Source organism: Alligator mississippiensis, chromosome 4 (assembly GCF_030867095.1).
Source record: "Alligator mississippiensis isolate rAllMis1 chromosome 4, rAllMis1, whole genome shotgun sequence".
In the NCBI taxonomy this organism is placed as follows: Eukaryota; Metazoa; Chordata; order Crocodylia; family Alligatoridae; genus Alligator; species Alligator mississippiensis.
In genome coordinates, this window is record NC_081827.1 from 17,113,773 (window position 1) to 17,134,341 (window position 20,569).

Genomic DNA, 20,569 nt, shown 5'->3' on the forward strand with positions numbered 1-20,569 from the left:
AAATTAGTTTATATAATTGTGGATGTTGCTTGAAAACTCACATTTATTACTATGACAACTGGGACTTACTTGAAGAAATACCCCAGCTTTCAGTGCAGTACATGCAGAGTATAATCTCCTCCCCCCACAATAATTTCCATTGTATGTTGGAGGGAAAAATTTCTAAATTTAATAGGAATGAAAACCATTAAAATTTGGGAACATTTTATTCAGATTGTATACATAGAATTGTAGTTATATATAGAACTTAATAAGGAATGGTAAACGCGTTTCTGTAGCAGGGACAGAATATTCTGTGTCATTTTAATTGATGCAAATCTATGTTAAGGGTTTTTTGCCACCCTCCATAGAGATTTTCTGTAGGTGAGCAGACAAGTATGTGTCCTAGCGTTTTTTATTCAAAGAACCAATACATGTGACAAATAGTGCAAACTGTGACACACAAGGAAACCTGTGATACTTTGCTGTACAAAACATGGAGACTGATAGTAAAATGATCAGAAGAAAGCTTAAAAGAACAGGCTGCTCCAGTGTTCCAGCTACAAACAGCATACGTGATGACTTGCGTGTTATAACTGAGATAGCACGAGGGTTACAAAACAGCAGGGTTTTGCACAGAACTAAGGGCATGGCTATGCTTCCTACAAGCATGAAGAGGTAGGAAAAGAGCCTGTATAGAGATCTGGCATCCAGAGTTCCTGCTGAAATGATGACTTCAGTACTTCAGGGATTTCTTTGTATTTACTGAATTGCTAATAATTTGTTATTAGCTTTCTGTAACACTTTCTATAAACCGTTCTATTATTTTAAATCTAAATCTATATATCTATATCTATATTTAAATTTAAAATATATTTTGATCAGCCCTATAGATTTTTTTTAAAAGGTAACATAGGAATTTCTGTGCTTTTCTTAAAGTGGTGCTTACAAACAACAGCCCTCAGCAGTACAAGCAGGGTTTCACGCTAGCATGATTATCACTGAACAATCCGCAGTGAGACCCACCCATCTCAGCAGCAAAAGGAATGCTATCGAAGCCTTACAAACCCTTGAAATGCTGCCAACTTGCAGGAGCTGTCAGTGCTAGAAGACGCATCCACATGTGGGCCAAGGAGATAAACACATCAGATCCCATCTAGCTGCTTTGGAGCAAGCTGTTTTGATCTGCCATGATGTGCACTGACACTGAGTCACACGTTTTTAATGTTTAGGGTGTCTTTAATCTGCAGTTATTTTTTTGTCAATACCGTGTGCATTTTTAAAGGTATCGTGTGGATTGATAATCTTTTGGCTTGACCCCTTCCATTTTTGGAAAGACGTCAACTCACATGCTGGTAGTAAAAACAAACAAACAAAAAACCACACACACACACGGTAACGGCCCATTGTCTCTGAGACAAAACTTTTTATTTAAATCAGGGGAATTATGTCTAAATCTGGACTGAATTGGGCTTGTACACCATGGGTGTTTTGCTAGACGAATAATGAGGCTTTGGTTCTGTTATGAGCCTTGAGGTGCATACACACAGCCTGATGTGCCTGTTCGGGCCCTTATGCCCACTAAGGTTGTGGTTTGTCCTGGCCACATACATAAGCCCAGTTGCATGCGTTACAGAAAAGTATATAAAATTTTTCTGCCTCTTGGGCAGAGCCAGGGTTCGTTATACCAGTAAGTACAGCAGGCTTCACAGCACCAAAGGCCAGAAGATTCAATTGGGAAAGTTTCTAAGAAAACATTTCAAGGACTTTGGATACAGAGGCTGTGACAAAATCCTGAGGGGTAGTGAAACTGCCCTGGATCACTTTGTTTTCTTATGAATCCTTTTTAATAAAGAAGGGCTTGAGAAGAAAATTGGAACCAGGGCATTATTTGGAGCATGGATTTACCTTTCCCAACAGGTAGGTTAGCTTGTTAGCTTGCCAGTCCCAACATACATAATAAGAATCATGGTTCTTTAGGAAAGGGAAACAGGATCATTGTTAAGATCACATCTCTTAGAGAAATCGGTTCCACATATATTGCATTTCCCTTCCACCACAGTACATTGCATGGGGGAATGATTTCATCTGTTGTTCAAATTCAGCTACCTCTATGGTAAAAGCCAGCAACCTTTAAACCCTGCATAGCAACACAAAAGCAACAGATCAGGATAATACATAAAGAATGTCTTATCTAACTAGAATGACAGTGGAATTTTAGGTTGAAGAGAATGCACCATTCTTTTCCTTTAGCATTGTTGCCATAAATTACAGTGCAAACATCCAATGCCCTATTCAGATGTCACACTTTGACTTTTGGTGTAATTACAAAGTTAGTATCCTCCTGTCTGAAAGATCCTGCTCAGTTTGGGCTCTGTTCAAGTTATGGCAGGGAAACATACGCATTCATGCAAAAGAGGTGAGAATCTTGTCAAATGAGGTATTATTTTCCTTAGTTCTTATATGTAGCTTTCTCCTAAAAGCAATAGATGAGGATATATTATGTTCACAATCACACCAAGAGTAAGTCCACTGAAGTCTTTTTATAAATGTATATTGGTTTACATGAAATCAACATCTGAGCTATGAAAAACAGGAAAATGGAAGTTCTTAGTGAATCATTGGACATTCATTTTGCAGCATTTTTTAATTTCAGTTTTATATATGATTAAGTCTGAGGTAGAAATCATGGCCTGTTGAGACCTCCATGGCTAGGGACAGACATTACACATAAACTAGTTTAAATGATCAAAAACTGGTTTAAACCTCTAACAGAACAGAAGTTCAGTGCACATAAACCAGTTCAGTGCACACAAACTCGTGGTGCTCAGGTGAGGTCCTAGAGGACTGGAAAAGGGCCAATGTCGTCCCTATTTTCAAGACAGGGAGGAAGGAGGATCTGGGTAGCTATAAACTGCTTAGTCTTACCTCTATCCTTTGGAAAACCCTTGAAAAAGTATCAAGGATCACATTTGTCCAGTGGGTAATATGATTTCATACATTTCATAGATTTCTGGAGTCGGAAGGGACCTGGTAGATCATCGGGTTCAACCCCCTGCTTCAGGCAGGAAAGAGTGCTGGGGTTAAGTAACCTCAGCCAAATGCCTGTCTAATCTCCTCTTGAACACCACCAGGGTAGGGGAAAGCACCACCTCCCTTGGAAGCCCATTGCATATTTTGGCAACCATTAACATAAATAATTTCTTCCTGATGTCCAATCTAAATCTGTTCTCCTTCAGTTTGTGGTCATTATTTCTGGTAACCCCGAGGGGCTCCCTGGTAAACAGAGTGTCCCCTATTCCCTGCTGACCACCCCCCCCATGCGTTTATAGGGACCCCCCCGATGATGCTGAAAGGCCTGGAACCAGCACAGGTTCATAGTAGGTTGATCCTGCCTGACTAACTTTGTTTCTTTCTATGACCAGGTCAATAAATGCTTAGATGCAGGAGTCAAGGTAGATGTCATCTATTGGACTTTGAGGAGGCTTTTGACACAGTATCCCATCCTATTCTTATAAACAAATTAAATGGCTGTGCCATAGACGATTACACAGTTATGTGAATGGCAAATTGGCTTAAGGGTTGTACCCAGAGAGTGGTGGTGGATGGGTCGGTATCGATCTTGAAAGATGTGGGTAGTGGGGTCCCCCAAGTCTTGGTCCTTGGGTCAGTGCTGTTTAATATCTTTATCAGTGACCTGGATGAGGGCATGGAGAGCACTCTGTCCAAATGCACAGATGACCCCAAACTCTGGGGTGAAGTAAACACACTGATGGGAAGAAACCAAATCCAGGTAGACTTGAACAGGTTAGAGAAGTGGAAAGAGAACAATAAGATGGAGTTAAACAAGGACAAGTGCAAGGTGCTGCACCTAGGGAGAGGGAATCACCAGCACACCTATAGGCCAGGAGATGACCTTATCAGCAGCACAGCAGCAGAAAGAGCTTTCAGATTTGTTGTCAACTCCACGATGAATATAAGTCGTCAATGTGACAAAGTAATTAGCAGAGATAACTGCACTTTGTCATGCATTCGTAGGTAGCATCATGAACAGGTCCAGGGAAGTGATGCTTCCCCTCTATGCGGCACTGGTCAGGCCACAGCTGGAGTACTGCATCCAATTCTGGGTGCCACGATTCAAGAAGAATGTGGACAGCCTTGAGAGAGTCCAGAGGAAGGCCACTTATATGGTTAGAGGTCTGCAGGGAAGATCCTGTGAGGAGAGGCTAAGGGACCTGGACTTTTTCAGTCTGCACAAGAGAAGGCTGAGGGGGGACCTTGTGGCAGTATACAAATTCATGGGGGGGGGGGTAACAGGAAATAGAAGGTGCTCTGTTTACCAGAGCACCCCTTGGAATAACCAGAAACAACTGGCACAAGGTGATAGACAGTAGATTTAGGTTGGACATCAGAAAGAACTTCTTCATGGTTAGAATTGCTAGAATCTGGAACGCGCTTACAAGGGAGGTGGTGCTCTCCCCCTACCTTGGGAGTCCTCAAGAAGAGACTGTACAAGCACCTGGCTGGGGTCACATGACCCCAGCACTTTTTCCTGCCACAGGAAGGGTGTCAAACTCAATGATCCATTGAGGTCCCTTCTGACCCTATGAATCTATGAATCAGTTTCAAACTGGCTGAGACTGGTTTAAGATAAACCTGGTTGAATGTAGTATCAGACTTAACTGATTTGGGTCAAACTGGTTTATGCAATGTCTGTCTCAGACCCCTTCCTGGTTTAAGTTAAACCAGAGTCCCCCAGCATCCTAGATGCTTTGCAGTTCTCAGATGAGCTGGGCTGGGCTTGGCTGGGCTGTGGGCTCCACAGAACAGGCTGGCCCTGCCCTTCTCCTCCCTAGCCATTGCTCTAGGGAAGACTACAGGCACAGCAGGATCTACCTGGCTTCCCTTGTTGCTTGCTGCTCAATTCCTCCCCTCTCTCCCTCCCATGTCCCACAGAATGGATCCCAGCCCCACAGACCCTAGGCATGTGGTAAGTTCACTAATGCTGAGAGGTGCCTATGAGTGTGTCTCCAATTTCAGTGGGATAGGCAGACAGAACAGTGTCAGCTTAGGGCTTCTTGGAGCTAATTAACAGGTCAGCTGGTAATGTCCCTCCATTCCTTCCTTGGAAAAAAGCTGTTTAAGAAGAGCTTGATCTAATGAGGGAGGCTTTTGTTTTGCTGATGGGCTGATAACACTGTGGTTTTATCAGCCCCCTGCTGGTCTGCAGCCCTGCCAGGTTTGCAGACACAGAGATGGAGATTGAGAAGCTCAGTATCATCAACAGATTTGTGCACTGTACACCTCCCCATCAGAGTGCTAGCCCGGGCTGGGGTCTGGTAACACCCCCACCCCTTAAGCAGCGAGCAGGAGAAAAGCCTGAGACAGTGCAGGCCAGGGTGGGGGTTTAACCCCTCCCTAATCGGACCATCCTGCTGGGGCCTGGCCATGCCCCACTTATCTCAGCACTGCGGAAGGAAAGTGAGGTCTTCTCTAGTGCTCCCCAGCTTCTAGCCTGAGCCATAGCAGTCATGTGCCTACATTTCTTCAGTCCGGAGGGCATGTCTATGCAGTTACAAACCAATTCAGCCTACCAAGTTAGACTAACCTGCAAAGACTGAATCAATTCAAGTTCAGGCTTTTTGAATGCCTGTCCCTACCCCATAAGATTCAGAAGTATAATGCAATGGTCTCACCAGCTTCCAAAGAGAGGTTGCTCTTTAGCATCCACCTGCCAAATCATTCCCCTGTTTTAAGTTGCATCATGTTTGCTAAGTGTAATCTTCCAGGTAAAGATTGGTTATATCTCTGTAACTTCCAGTGTATTTATACAGGCTGATGAGGGTGTGAATGTGAACAATATGTGGGAGGTACTAAAATACCTGACACTACTTTGCTACTCTACAGTTGGTTTTGTAGTGTTGTAACTCCATTGACTTGGAGAAGAATCAACTTCCTTTATCCTTGATTCCATGTAGGGAAATATTTCCCTTATATTCATTTTTCAGTCAGTATTAAAATACTTGACTTTGAAAAGTCCAGTCAAAAGCTTGTCTCTACATATACAGTTTAGGGGAAGGAAACAATGTCAGGTGTGTAAATATCTGTTGAAAGCATAGAAGACCTGCAGCAAATGGGCATCAAAGTATAAGAATACCTAACATTTTAGTGTCCTAAGGTTTTTTGTAGGTCAGTTAACTCTAAATGCTTCAGTAAAACTGTTAAAAAGAAAATACAGTAAGTATTTAAAACCTCAAATATACTGTATTTAAAACATGAAATATGGAGAAATGTATAAATAAGGTTTGTTTTTTTTTAACCTTCTCTGTTTCCTAATGATCTAAATAGCTTTGGATTTAAAAGTACAGGAAGTTTTCTTTGGACAACCCGATTTTGATATTGCCATATTTAGTGACTGTTATATGTAGATTCCGAAAATAATGAATTTCCCATGCTGGATACATGCATAAAACAGTGTTTGTATATGTGAAGAGCAACTGGCATGCTTATGTAGCATTAATTCTGGCTCTCACTAACATTCCCATGAGCTATAATTATTTTTTCAGGAAGAATTTCAGAAAGGTGAGAAATTCTTTCCAATTTCCAAATACTTTCCAACTTTCTGGAAAAAAAAATCCAAGAAATTACATGCAATCATTTTTCTATCATCTCTCCCACTGATTAAAATACAAGAATAACAAATATGCCAGCACCAATGGGAAATAACCTGGAAAATCATTTTTAATCCATAGACTTCAATAACAGAGTTATATGCCACACTGTTACAATTTTAACTTTCCAGAAAACACATTTGATTTTTCATCATAACTTTTATTGATGCTGTTTCATTTTTCTGTCATACTATTCTCTTTTATATTGTATTATTCAACCATGGACTTCAAAAGTGTTTTACAAAAGAAGAGGAATTAACATTATACCTATCGTATTCATGGAGAAAATTGAAGGGACCTTGGCTGAGGTTACTTAGCTAAGGTCAACACTTCATTGAAAAAGCTGGGAAAAAAACGTTCTGTCCTGATGCCAGTGTTTTAGGGGTATACCGTGTCCTTTATTGCATCAGACTGGTAACTATTTAATCATATAGACATTTCTTTTGAGTCATGATGTTTATCCATGTGAGTTACTAGCTTTGCAAATTGGCCCCAAATTATCAACGTTAAAGGACTCAAAGACCCAATCAAACAAGACCTCTTTCACTAGTGCCTCAACAAAAAACTGGCAAATTCCAATCTACAACAATGGGAGAATGTTGGCAGTGCTTGAGGTGCATCCAAGTCCACTGTGATCAGTGTCTGTGAAGAGAACTTTGATTTTTTACCAGGAAAGAACAAGACTGGTTGGATGAGAATGACCAGGAGATCCAAGAATTGATTGGCCACACATGCAAGGCCTTCTGTGCTTGGCACAGTGGCATCAACTCCAAGCAAAAGAAATGGAATCACCAATAAGCCAAAGCAGAGGTCCAAAGGAGGACTCATGATATGAAGAACATATGGTGAAAAAACAAGGGAAAGGGGATTCAGCATCTCACTGACATCCACAATATGCATGGTTTTTTTTAGTGCCACCAAAGCTATCTATTGTCTGAGCACTCGGCCAGTCCCCTTGAGACCTAAGGATGGAAAAGACCTGATCAGGGAAAGGAGAGCCAGCAATGTTTATTGGATGGAGCATTTTGAAAACATTCTCATTTAAGACACTGTTGTTGACAGAAGTGCTTCAACTCCATCCCACAACATACAGTTAGAGACAATCTCAGAATCCCTCTAAGCCTTGGCAAGATGAAGAGAGCCATCAAGCAGATGAAGAATGACAAGACATCTGGAGTTGATGGAGTACACTGATGACCTCAGGGGTGCCATGATCATGACAATCCTCAAGAAAGTAAAGAGGTCCAATACAGAGGGATCATCAAAAGAAAGATCATTATGACAACTCTCCTGAACCATCTTTTTCCACAGCTCCTCCCTGAATTTCACGGTGGGTGTAAGGCATAAAGAGGCACAACTGACATGATCTTCACCGCTTGCCAGCTTCAGGAAAAATTCCGGGAACTGCATAAACCTCTCTACCTCTCTACATGGCCTTCTTTGACCTCATGTCAACCAAAAAGTACTATGGAGGATCCTTCTGAAGTGTGGATACCCATCAAAATTTATTCTTTGTCTGTCCCAGGACAGTATGTGAGCAGTGGTCCTCAGTAACAGATCTATCACAGATCCCTTTGAGGCTAAGATGGGACATTCATCACATTGATCATCACTCCAACATTCTTTTCAATATTTCTTACTGTGATGCTACATCTGACCACCAACAAGCTTCTAGTCAGAGCAGGCCTAAACTTCTGAATAGATGGTAAGCTGTTTAATCTTAGCTGACTCTGAGCCAAAACTAAGACCACCCCAACCTCAATCATCAAGCTCCAGTATGCTGATGATGCTGTAGTGTGTGCTCGTTTGGAAGCAGACCTTCGCATAATCATCAACATCTTTACTGAGGCAAACCAAAAAAATGGGACTGATGCTTAACCTTCAGGAGACTAAAGTCCTCCATTAACAAGCTCTTAATGAGCAGTCCTTAGGTCTGGTAATTCAGAGATACAGTGGACTCTGGAGAATGTTGAGTATTTCCCATACTTTGGAAGCCATCTCTCACAAAAGGTTGACATTGGCAAATAAATCCAACATCACCTCAAACACAGACAACCTTTAGACGTCTGAGAAAATGTGTATTTGAAGGTCGCAATGTCAGATCTAAAACCAGTCTCATGGTTTATCAAGCAGTTATTATCCCCATCTACTGTACAGAGCTGAGACGTGGACAACATAGGAGATACCTCAAATCAAGTCTCATCAATGAGTGCTGCAGAAGATCCTTTGAATCCACTGGAAAAATAAATACATCAACATTAACATCCTCTTGCAAGCAAAGACCACGAGCATTAAGGCAGTGATCGTCTGACATCAACTTTGCTGGGCCAGCTACATCATCCAGATGTCTGACTCCAGACTCCTGAAGCAAGTTTTATTCTCTCAGCTGAATCGAGGCATACGCTCAAGAGGAGGACAAAGTACTTCAAGGATGTCCTCAAGTCCAACTTGAAAAAATGTAACATCAACTTATGGGAGACTGTTGCTCAGGACTGCCCCAAATGGGGGAAGAGTCTGCTGTAGGGCTTTCGGGGCTTAGAAACCTCAAAACAACAACAACAGGAGATGGAAAAGCAGGAGCGGCAGAAACAGCATGTTGCAGACGAAATCAAGAATCTAGTGCCACACACCCCACATGGAAATGCATGCCCGAATTGCAACAAAGTCTGTTGATCCCAGATTGTCTTTGTCAGCCATCTTTGGACACAAAGATATAGCAATCATGGAAGATGATCCTCGTCAACTGCAAGAGATTGCTGATGATCATAGTGGAGGGCATATCAGCAATTCTTATTCATGTGAATCCATTTATTCACTTAAGTATGTTGTGTACATATCTGCCTTGAATTGTTATGGATGCATTTTAAGGAGGCAGAAGAAATCCATGTCTGTAATTTGTCAGCCAAATTGACCAAGTTGGGATTTTCCCTGGATTCAGATACTGAGCTCCTTCTGATGTCCATGGGAATGTTTTAGGTCACTGGCTCTTACAAAGTATCTTTTGTGTGTCATAAAAATGAAAAACTAAATGCTTGATCTGGTTGAGCAGTCAGCCTCCATGTTTTGTCAAGGCATACCAAAGATCTATTTGGGTGTTGCTAGGTAAAACTTACTCTCCCCATCACTACTTGGCCTCCAAAGAAGGCCAGCACCAGCCTACACACCAATTTTACCCTTAAATAGGAAAAAAAGTCCTCTTAACAGCATGGAATTTGACCCAGTGTGTTGTGCTGTGACCTGGTTGGTTGATGCTGATATTTCTAAAGCTCTCTTAAAGTGCTAAAATGACTAAGTTTTTTGCCCATCCTACTTTTACTAGAAGGCTGTTCCAGAATCTCACTGCTCTGCTAGTTATAAATCTTCTAATGTCCAATCTAAATGTATTCATGGGATGTCTTATACCCTTTTATTCTTGTGCCAACGTTGTCCTTTCACTTAACTAATGCTTTTCTCTCTCTTGTGTTTTCCCTTGTGGTGTATTCATAGGCAACAATCCTATATCCCCTCACTCTTTGTTTTACTAGGCTAAATAAATCACTGAGAACAACTGATTGTCACAATCTCTTTAGCCAGGTCCTTTAATCACCTTACAGTTGTAGTACTCATCTTCTATACGTACAATATCTCATGTGGCAACCTATTAAATGCTTTACTAAAGATAATTTCCTTTGTCTAGAAAATCAGTAGTAGTAGGAGGCGTCTGTCTGTCTTGCAAGGCAAGAGACAGTAGGATTGTGCCGAGGGAGGCCTCAGCTCACTGAACCATTGATAAGTGTGGCTGTAGAGCTCAATTCTTGAGCAACAGTCTCTTCCATTCTTATCACATTTGAAGTTCATATCAAACCTTTCTGAATGTGGTGAAGGGGGTCTTTCATGAGGTTTTTCTTCCCTCCGCAAGTTGGGCTCTTCTTTCTTCCCAAGCCTTTGTTCTATGCTTATTAGACTGTTTCCAAATACTTTTATGCTCAGCAATCTTCTTCCAAGAGATAAGGATGCCCATGCGGCCTTGTTCCTGTACAGAGTTTGCCATAAGAGAACTCCTTAGGTACATGCCCATCATCAACTGGAGTTGACTCTGGCTAAGAAGAGAACGGATGCTCAGGATGTTGGCACGTTCTAAGATCTCAGTGTGGGCGGCTTTGTTTTATCTAGAAATTCCTAAGTTGCATTAATAACACATGTAGAGGCGCCCTGTATGAAGTTCATTTTGTCCTTCAAAATATTTGCAACCTCTTACTTGTTAGAATCTGCAAATTTAATGTGCACTCTTCATTCCATCATCCAAGTGATGAATGAATGTATTAAGTAGTACCAGACCTTTGTAGGAAGTTCCTGGAATGAGGTGCAGTCAGTAACGTGAGGCAATTTTCTTGAGTAGAGTATCTTATCGAAAAAAGCTATCAGGTTGGTCTGGCATGATCTACCTTTGGTAAGCCCATATAATATTTTATCCCTTTTTACATTCACCTCCGTGCCTCTTTAATTACTTTTCCTTCAAAATGTGTTCTGAAGCATTGCATGCTAATGAGGTGAGACCATAGTTACATGGATCACATTTTTCCTTCTCTTTATTACTGACTCATGTTCTGTTTTTCACTTTTATGGATACCACCTTGGATTTTGATAGGTTTACTAAAAAAAAAAACCAACACAACTTGCTATTGAAAGTAATGGGCCTATTCTTTCAAAATTTTAGCACGGTGAATGTCTCCTTGATTTATTATTATGTAATTATATTTGCTGTAGAAAGGCTTCAGTCAGTGGCCTTTATTTTAATAGGTACTGTGGAAGCAAATAATAATGAATACCTAGGTCTTCTAAAACACTACAGCAGTAGGTCTAATTTTTTATCATATTAATTTGCATTTATTATATGTTTTTAATTTCTATTGGGTTGGTCTGGCATGATCTACCTTTGGTAAGCCCATACAGCATTTTCTCCATTTTTACATTCACCTCAATGACTGTTTAATTACTTTTCCTTCAAAACTTATTCTGAAGCATTGCATGCTATTGAGGTGAGACTATGTCAGGTTCCTATATGTTGGTATTCCTAAATGTTGGTAAAGAATATTTTTGTAGAACTAATTAAAAATAGTGATATATTACATTTTGATCAGAATAACACAAGATACAATCTGGAGACAGTAATAGCAGCACTGACCTTTTAATCTGCAATATAGATACATTGCAAGAAAAATAAACACAAAAATTAAAAGGAGAGAGAGAGAGGGAAACCTCTTTAAGGTTGATAGTCATGTATTTAATTCTTTGTTCACTTATGTAACCTGAAAAGTCACAGATACTTGTAGTACAGATGATCACTGTGAAATGTATAACATTATAAATATTTAATAGGTGGGATTTATAGAATGAAAGCCAACCCTATCGATTAATGGAATGAAAGTCAACCATATGTATTCTAAATCCAACCTTATGCATTTAGACTTGAAAATGATATGTAGTAACTGTAATATATCCATATAACATTTTAACACTTATCCATGTTCATTCTCAACATTTATGACCCTCACATTTCAGAATTCCAGTGCAAAATGGTGAGAAATTCGAAAACCATTATTTGGCATTATACATCTCAGTTGAAATTTGTCTTGCAGATCAGAGCGAGTGACTTTGCCAACCATCTACAGATTTGTGCATCTCAAGGCCAGACAGAATTGTTAGACTGTCTAGTTTGCATGAGACTGAGCCCAATAACTTATCAGTGACTAAAACGTATTTCCAAGAGAAGCATCCAGACTAAGTCCATTGCTGTTGTCTGGGAAACAATTATGCATGCAAATTAGTCTACACTCATGAGAAATCAGTCGGATAACTTATGAATGAAGTTACTTTTGTGTGCCAATGTCTGCAGGTTTAATTATGTATATTGATTGCTAAGCTAAAATATAGTTCTGTACTTTGGCTTGTGATAATACTTTATAATTTATTGTGTAGTTTTCTTGATCTGTTACATTTGAGAAATGACATTTTCTGGGAACTTCTGATTTCCTGCATGTAAATTAAACAAACATTGTATTAAATCCTCTGTACATAATTGTGAATGGATTCTTAGGTTTCAGTACTTAATTATACCTTCTAGTGGCTGATTTATAACACTAAACTCTGGGGCTGTAAAATCTTCAGAACTAAACCAACAGACTCTTCTATAGTCGTAATTGATTGTGGCATTTTCCTCAGTCAACAAGGCAATGCACACTTGATGATGTACCTCAGTTTTCAGCCCTGCAAAAGAGATCTGCATAAGAATTGGGATCCACCCAGATAGGTCTCTTATCTTTGAAGAACCATGGCCTTAGATTTATTGCACAACTCTTCTTCAGCCTTTCTTCAACAGCATCCTCCCAAAGCAGCCTCCCTTCCTTTTAACCTCACTACCTTCCATGGTAGTCCAGTATGTCATGTGCATCTACACATGCAACCTTTTGGGAGCAAATCTGCTCCCAGTGGGAGCAGCGTGGTGCAGGGCTGCTCCTGCCCTTCTCTGCCACCTGCAGCAGCCAGGGAGAGCTCCAGGTGGAGCTAGCCTGGTGGCTGGCAGGGAGCATGGGGACCTGTCCTGATAGACACAGACAGTTGTGTCCTGGCCCCATGCACTTCAGAGGCGTCCTGATGTCCATGGGGCCAGGACACATCTGCCACTGCAGGTGGCAGAGCTCTCCTGGCCCCATGCACATTGGGACACACAACTGCCAGTGAACCTCATGCCCTGCAGAGCTCCCTGCCTCCCCAGCAGGGGGCTCACAGGGAGCTCTCCCACTTGTGGGGCAGCTGCCAGTGAGCCTCCTGCTGGGCAGGGTTTCCCCAGCCAGCCCTGTGCTGGCCAGGGAATCCTGACCTGGCAATAGGCTTGCCAGCAGCTGTTCCACAAGTGGGACAGCTGCCAGCGAGCCCCTGGCTGAGTGGGAAAGCAGACAGGTCCCCAGCCCAAGCACTACTTGGCTCCCAGCTCCTCTGGGGAGCCAGGAGCCACGCATCCCTGGGATGGGAGAAGTCATAGAGTGTGACCCCATGCTAGTGCTGATTGGCTCTCAGTTCCTGGGATTAGCCATGAGCTGAACAGTGCCAAGACTGGGGACAGAGAAGTCCCCTGTAGCCCCCTGCTGGTGTGGCTGACCAGGGCCAAATTTACAGGTACTAGCTAACTGCGCAGTAGATTAATTGACTGCATAATAAATGCCACACATGTCTAGATGATGTCACTTTACTGCACAGTAGATTAGTTTACTGTGCAGTAAAGTGTCTCATGTACACATAACCATATTGGAGAAATTATCTGATATAAATTCAACAAGGACAAGTACAAGGTTTACATTTATGGAGGAATAATCAGCTGCACAAGTTCATATTGGGTAACAACTGACTAGGCAGCAGTTCTTTGAGGAAGGGCCTACATATTACAGTAGATCACAACTGAACAGGAGACAATGAATTTATACTATTTCAGAAATCCTACTGGTATACATACAGAAATATTGTATTTAAGACATATGAAGAAATTCTTCTACTCTAGTCAGCACTGCTAAGGGGTCATTTAGAGTATGTTTTTCAATTCGCAGTGCCTCATTCCAAGAAAGATATGGACATGTTGGAAATATTCCAGCGAAGAGCAATAGGCAGAGTTCTAGAAAACATGACCTATGAGAAAATATTGAAATAATTAGATTAGTTTAATTTAGAGAAGTGAAGAATGAAAGGAGACATGACAATAGTCTTCAAATAAGCAAAAAGGCACTGCAAAGAGGAGCAGCAAAGTTGACTATTTTTGTCCATGGTGGATACAAGAAGGGGCCTAAAGTATAACAAGAGATTTAAGTTAGATGTTTCTCAAATATTCAGTTCCCCCCTTCTAATTATAAGGATTATTAAGCACTGGACCAAATTACCTAGGGAGATTGCAGAATCTGAATCACTGGCAGTATTTAATAGCAGGTTAGATAAAAACCAGTTAACAGCAGAAATTTTGTTGGAGGAGGTTATCTGTTAATAACCCTTCAATTGTAGTTGTCTGTGTTTCTATGATAACTTGCTTGTAGAAGGCCAATATAGTCCATTTCAGTCTGAACGTACAACAAAAAATGGCTGAAATACAGCCAGAAAGGTTTCTTTCACCCCTGGTTTTGCAGCTGTTGTAGGTTGGAGTGGTTCAGGAATTTAATGAGTTTCCTGGAACCAGATCCTAGTTTGTGGTAAGACTGCTTTGGCAATCTTCAAAGCTACACTAATGCTAGTACTAATACCCTGTTAGAGTTACTCTACCTGTGGCATTAAAGCATAGGATCATAGGAAAGCCGGCCTGGAAGGGCCCTCATGAGTTCATCTAGTCCCGCTCCTTCCTCAAAGCAGGATCATCCCTGACTAAACCATCCCAGCCATTGCTCCTATTCTTACTTCTATAGGCACAGAGAAAAATCTGTCTTCATCTTCTTTATAATTATCGTTCAGGTATCTGAAGTCTGTATTTTCTAAATCTATGTGCTTTGCTATAATGCACTTCTAGCTTATTGGTCCTATTTATTAAACTGCATGCTATTATTTTCTGACAAATGTCCTTTTTGTTCTATTTCCCTAAAGCTACACTTAGCTTTTAGAACAAAACTCCTTTTCATATTAAAATTGGCAGAAACAGCTAATATTTCTTAATTGCTTTGCTAAAACGTTAGCCAGTGGGGCAAATTAATGTAATTCCAAAAATTATGTTTGACTAACTCCAAATTACTTTGGCCTATCGCATCCTTGAAAACCAAAGGGAGTTCACAGCACTGAAAATGCATGAGAGTCATGAAACCAGAGGGAAAAAGTGTTAATGATTAAACTGAAGAAAAGGTAATTAAAAAGAAGAAATGAACTAATAGCAGACCACATTTAAATTCCCTCCACCTGTTCTGCTAGAAATACATATGAAAAGTCACATTAATTCCTATTCATATTAAAAATTCTTTAATAGACTTAAAGCAATTTTAGCTGTGCTTAATAATGAAATTCTTAAGCTGAAAGTGAACTTAATGCCTCTTTAAATTACAGATTTACTGGCCTGCAGCAAAAGAAAAGGTGGAATTATGCAAATTAGCTGGGAAAGATGCCCATGTAAGTACAGGATTTTTTTTCTATTTTATTGTAGCTGGTAACACTGTATGCATTTGTTTCTAAGGGCACTATGTTGGATTATTAAACTGCACTCAAAAAGAGTTGATAAGCACATATATTTAGTATTTGTTTTCTAATCATGGCATAGAAGATAAACCTTCCATACTTTGTGCTTTTTTTTTTTTCTTTGAACTTTGAATTAGTTGTATTGGCTTCCAGTGTTTATTGAGACCATTAACTAGTTTCATCCTCTATTTCAAATGTTAATGTTGCAAATAAAATATGGAGCAACGAGTAGAAGTTGTCTTTAGCTATTGTTATGCATAAGTATAGCTAGATTTTGTTCTCAGGAGTGAATATATCCTGAATTTTACTCAGCCTGGAGCTGATCCAAAGCCCAGCAAAGTCAGTGAAAATCTTTGAATGATCCTCCTGCTTCATTGAAACTCACCAAAATCCTTCTCAAAGCTATGCCATTCCCACATAATTTGTCCTGGCCCACATCCTTCAGCCATCATAATAGGCATGTAGATCGTTCTCTGATGTACAGGGATTAGCCATTGCTCATGTTTTCCCAGTTCTTTTTATAGTGGGACTAGCATAGCTATTGCTTAGTGAAACGCAGACATGAGAGGCAAATGAAGTGATGAGATATGAGTATTGCTGAGGGCATAGTTGTACAATCTTAACATTTTCCTCATGTTTTCCTCAATAGACAGAATGTGCAAATTTTATCAGAGTTCTTCAGCCCTACAACCGGACCCATGTTTATGTCTGTGGAACAGGAGCCTTCCACCCTATCTGTGGATATATTGAACTTGGAACACACAAAGAGGTAATTTAATCCACCCGCCAGTGGCGCATGACAAGAAATGGCTCTAACCATACTTAGCATCCATCATTTATTTTAAAATACACTGTGCAAGGTATAAAAAATGAACTGACAGCAGTTTGTATAAATAGCAGGGTAATGGTGGGTTTTATAGGTCATATAAGAACTCATGTTCTCACATTTGATGTGTGCATATTATACTTGGACAAAGTTCTTTGCCCAATCAGAATTAATATACAAAGTTCTTTAGAATGACACATTCCAATGATTAATTATGTGAAGAGCTCATTTAACCCAGATGTCTTTCTTCCTAACAAGTCATTTCCCTATAGTTTTTCTACTCTGTTGCTTTCTGGCCACCACTGTAAGAAATCACTTCTACAGAGGAAAATCATAACTTCTAAAACAGCTTCCCTTGCCACTCAATGGGCAAGCTACCCATGGGAATGGAAGTGCCCTCCCATTGTGGGGCTGTTGAAACTGCTTTGCTTTGGTTAGTCTATTTACTACTTAAGGTGAAATCTTATATTCTCCATGTTAAGCCTTAAAATCACTCATTCCCAGTGAGAATAACAATTTTGCTACAGGAAGGAGAAGTACTGTGAAATGGCAAGGCAGTAGGGAAAGACTATACAGTGGTTTTCCTCTCTTGACAACTTGAAGACTCTGGGGATGGGATTGTAGTTCTCCTCTGGGTTTTCCACTTGTGTGGTCCTAGTGGTCAAAGTAATTGCTAGAAGGAGAATCAAGCTGCAGGTAAGCAACAAACACAACTCTGCCATGGCATTGTGCCCTAAAGATGCCCTTGAGAACAAACAATGGAGCTCTTCATATGGTCATTACACCATGAACATGGCTCTACTTGAGACTTTTTCATCTTAATCCATGGTTCCTCAAAGCAAATATGACATTATATCAGCTTGTCTCTATTAAGTATTATGTCAGCAGTTGTAACGGGGTGGAGGAATGCATAACCCTATTGCACTCCACTTTTTTCCTGCACCTCAGCTGAACTCTTCATTGATGCATGGGCCAGAAATCTTTCTTTTCAGGACTTTCAGGGTGTATTATAGAGCATTAACCTCATGGCTGTTGTACATAAAACCTTCATTAGGAGATACTAATGATTCACAGGCAAAGAAAAAGTATCATGCACTTTCTTAGCAAAGAATCAAACATATAATGCCAAGAAAAAACCGTTGTAAATAGTATACAACCTTGTGAGTAGTATTTAGAATACTATCACTTCTAACTGCTCAAGAGCTTTATTTTAATCTATGGATCTTCTTTATGTTGTTACCTATATTTAAAAATACTCTTCCAATATAATATTTACGTTTATTGCCTTTAGTGTGCCATATGTAAAACATTCCCCTCTGATTTGCATTCAGAGGTGATTTTCTTAGACATCGCTGCATGCCCGTAACATTCAACTTGGGTCACTCAGACTGTTGAAGCTCATGCAGAATAGCATCAGAATAGTTCTTTCCAAAAACTTCAGGATCCCATAACCAAACCAAAAGTTTGGTGTCTCCATAGCTGTGCACATTCCAGTCCTTGGGTTAGTAACTGACTAGTCCTCACTGACTGGTGAAACCAAAATGTATGGTGCACTGAACTGGTACAGATTTTGAGACAGCCATTCCAACAGATACATTTTGGTCTTGCATCGCTCAGCTGCTGAGTTCACAGGACCATCTTTAACAGCTATAAATGTGTATCTCCCATGTGTGTGCTCCAGTTGGTTCCATTCTCAGTAACTGGATACTTCCTGCCAGGCAGCTTGCTCACAGTGAAAACTTCCTGTACAGTTACAGAAACTAGTTCTTAACACATCCAGTAACTGTCGCATCCTATTTCTGAATGTTTATGGTTCCTTTCCAGCTGAGCTGTCCAGAACTGAGCTCTGCACCTGTCCAGAGACAGAGTATTCCAGCTAAAATTAATGTCTTCTGCCCATTGCTTCTTTCCTTTGCTTGGGCACAAGTCAGTTTTTGGAATAAAGCATCAGAGTTACCTGGTAGCATGCCAAAGTGTGCAGGAAGGAGACACCTGCATGCCATGGAATTATTTGGGGACACTTGTCTGAGGATGAATATTTCCATCTGAATACAATATGACAGAATTTCTTTTAAGCCTTTTTTTTTTCTTTTTTATTATTTTGCTGCCAAGCTTCACAGTCCAAAGTGAGGGAGGTTATGGGTGCTGTGTTTTCAGTCACAATTCTACATGTTTTCTCACTTTCTATGGACTAAAAGGACCTGGAGACCTGTGTAAGTTATGTCAGTTGCTTTGAGACACCACGGTATTGCAGCCCCCTCCAACCTCACCCACCCCAGCATGTATACAAATCCAGGATAAGCAGAGAGTTCCTCAGAAGGGTTCTAAACTAAAATTTAAAAAATGACCGTAAAGCTCTGTAATAAACCCCACACATTTTGTCACACCAATAGACTTTGCATCACTGGAGTTGCCCAATAAAATGGTTCTCTAGACATATACAAAGATTGGACTTGTCCTATTGGGTCAGGCTAGCATTCAATACAGTCAAGTATTCCATCTTCAGCATTGACCAGAACCAGTTACTTTAAGGAAAAATAAAGATTTCTATAATGTGCCATTATGGAATAACCTGACCATAGGTAAAATTTCATCTTAACCCTTCAATTTAGAGACAATATGGCTAGGGACAGACATTATATATTAACTGGTTTAAGGGATCAGAAACTGGTTTAAACCTGTAACAGAACAGATGCTCAGTGCATATAAACCGGTTTGAAAATGGCTAAAAATGGTTTGAGATAAACCTGGTTGAATATAGTATTAGACTTAACTGATTTGGGTCAAACCAGTTTATGCAATGTCTGTCCCAGACCCCTTCCTGATTTAAATTAAATTAGACCCTGCCAGCACGCCGTAATGCTCTCTGGGCTGGGCAGGGCTCCCTGCTCTGCAGTAAAGCTGGCCCCTCCCCTCTGTTCCTTGTCTGGAGCTCCGGCAGAGACTGCAAGCATCTGTCTGGCTTCCCCCTGCTCCCCCGCCCCCACTCCCTGCTAAGCAGGGATCCCCCCTTCTCCTCTGCCTTACACAGACACTTCTCAGCATTAGATAGCAGACCACATGCTGGCTAAAGTCCGTGCTGTAGGAGACCAGACAAAAGGAGTCAGGACAAGCTTAACTCTTTGGAGCTAATCAACAGGTATTTGGTAATGACCCTCTTTCCTTGGAACAAGTTGTTTAAGAAGAGCTTGAACTTTTGTTTTGGTGGTGGGGGGATAAATGCTGTGTTTAAACTCCTGCTGGCTCCCTCACTGACCAGCAAGGAGGATCTGATTAGGGGGATCCCTCCCTAATCAGAGCCTCCTGCTGGGGCCTGGCCATGCCACCCCCTCAGCTCAGCACTGTGCAAGGGCAGGGACGGCTTCTTTAGAGCCCCCCCATCCCCCCCCCCCAGCTTCTAGTCTGAGCCACTGCAGGCATGTGCCTGCATTTTCTAAGTCTGTGGGGTTACAAACCAATTCAGCCTAGGCAGGTTAGACTAACCTGCAAAGATTGAATCAATTCTGGCTCAGAATTTTTTAATGTCTGTCCCTAGCATATAGCACTGAGTTTCACCTCACCCTGTGCATCCTTGAGCTTGGGAGAAATTTTCCATGTCCCCGCCCAACACCTCACCTGATAGTATCTCTCACCTACAGTTGAATATTGTGTTAAGTGACAAGAGACAGTCATGCCTTTTTGCCCTTCAGATCTTATCTGACTGTCTGCATTCACTAGAAGTGACACATCAGGGCTAGGTTCCACTTACCTTTTTCTAAAAGTTATTGTCTGAAACATTCATTGGAGGCTGATTCTGTCCCCTGACACAAGGATGCAAATTCCATTTTCTTGCAAGGTAACTAGATCACTGTTTTTGACCCTTTTAGATTTTTATTTTTTTTAAAATCTGCATTATACTGATATGTTTTTAGATTAACAA

The 20,569-nt window shown here is 40.8% G+C and overlaps 1 protein-coding gene across 5 annotated transcripts in view; it reads left to right on the forward strand.

Moving 5' to 3' along the window:
• SEMA3D (semaphorin 3D) overlaps positions 1-20,569 on the forward strand; it is a 210,241-nt gene that overhangs the window by 96,463 nt on the left and 93,209 nt on the right. For all 5 annotated transcript variants that reach the window (XM_059725809.1, XM_059725808.1, XM_059725810.1 and 2 more), the window contains 2 exons: positions 15,696-15,758; positions 16,474-16,593. In XM_059725809.1, coding sequence (XP_059581792.1) covers positions 15,696-15,758; positions 16,474-16,593 — 183 coding nt within the window. The remainder of the gene's footprint in view (positions 1-15,695; positions 15,759-16,473; positions 16,594-20,569) is intronic.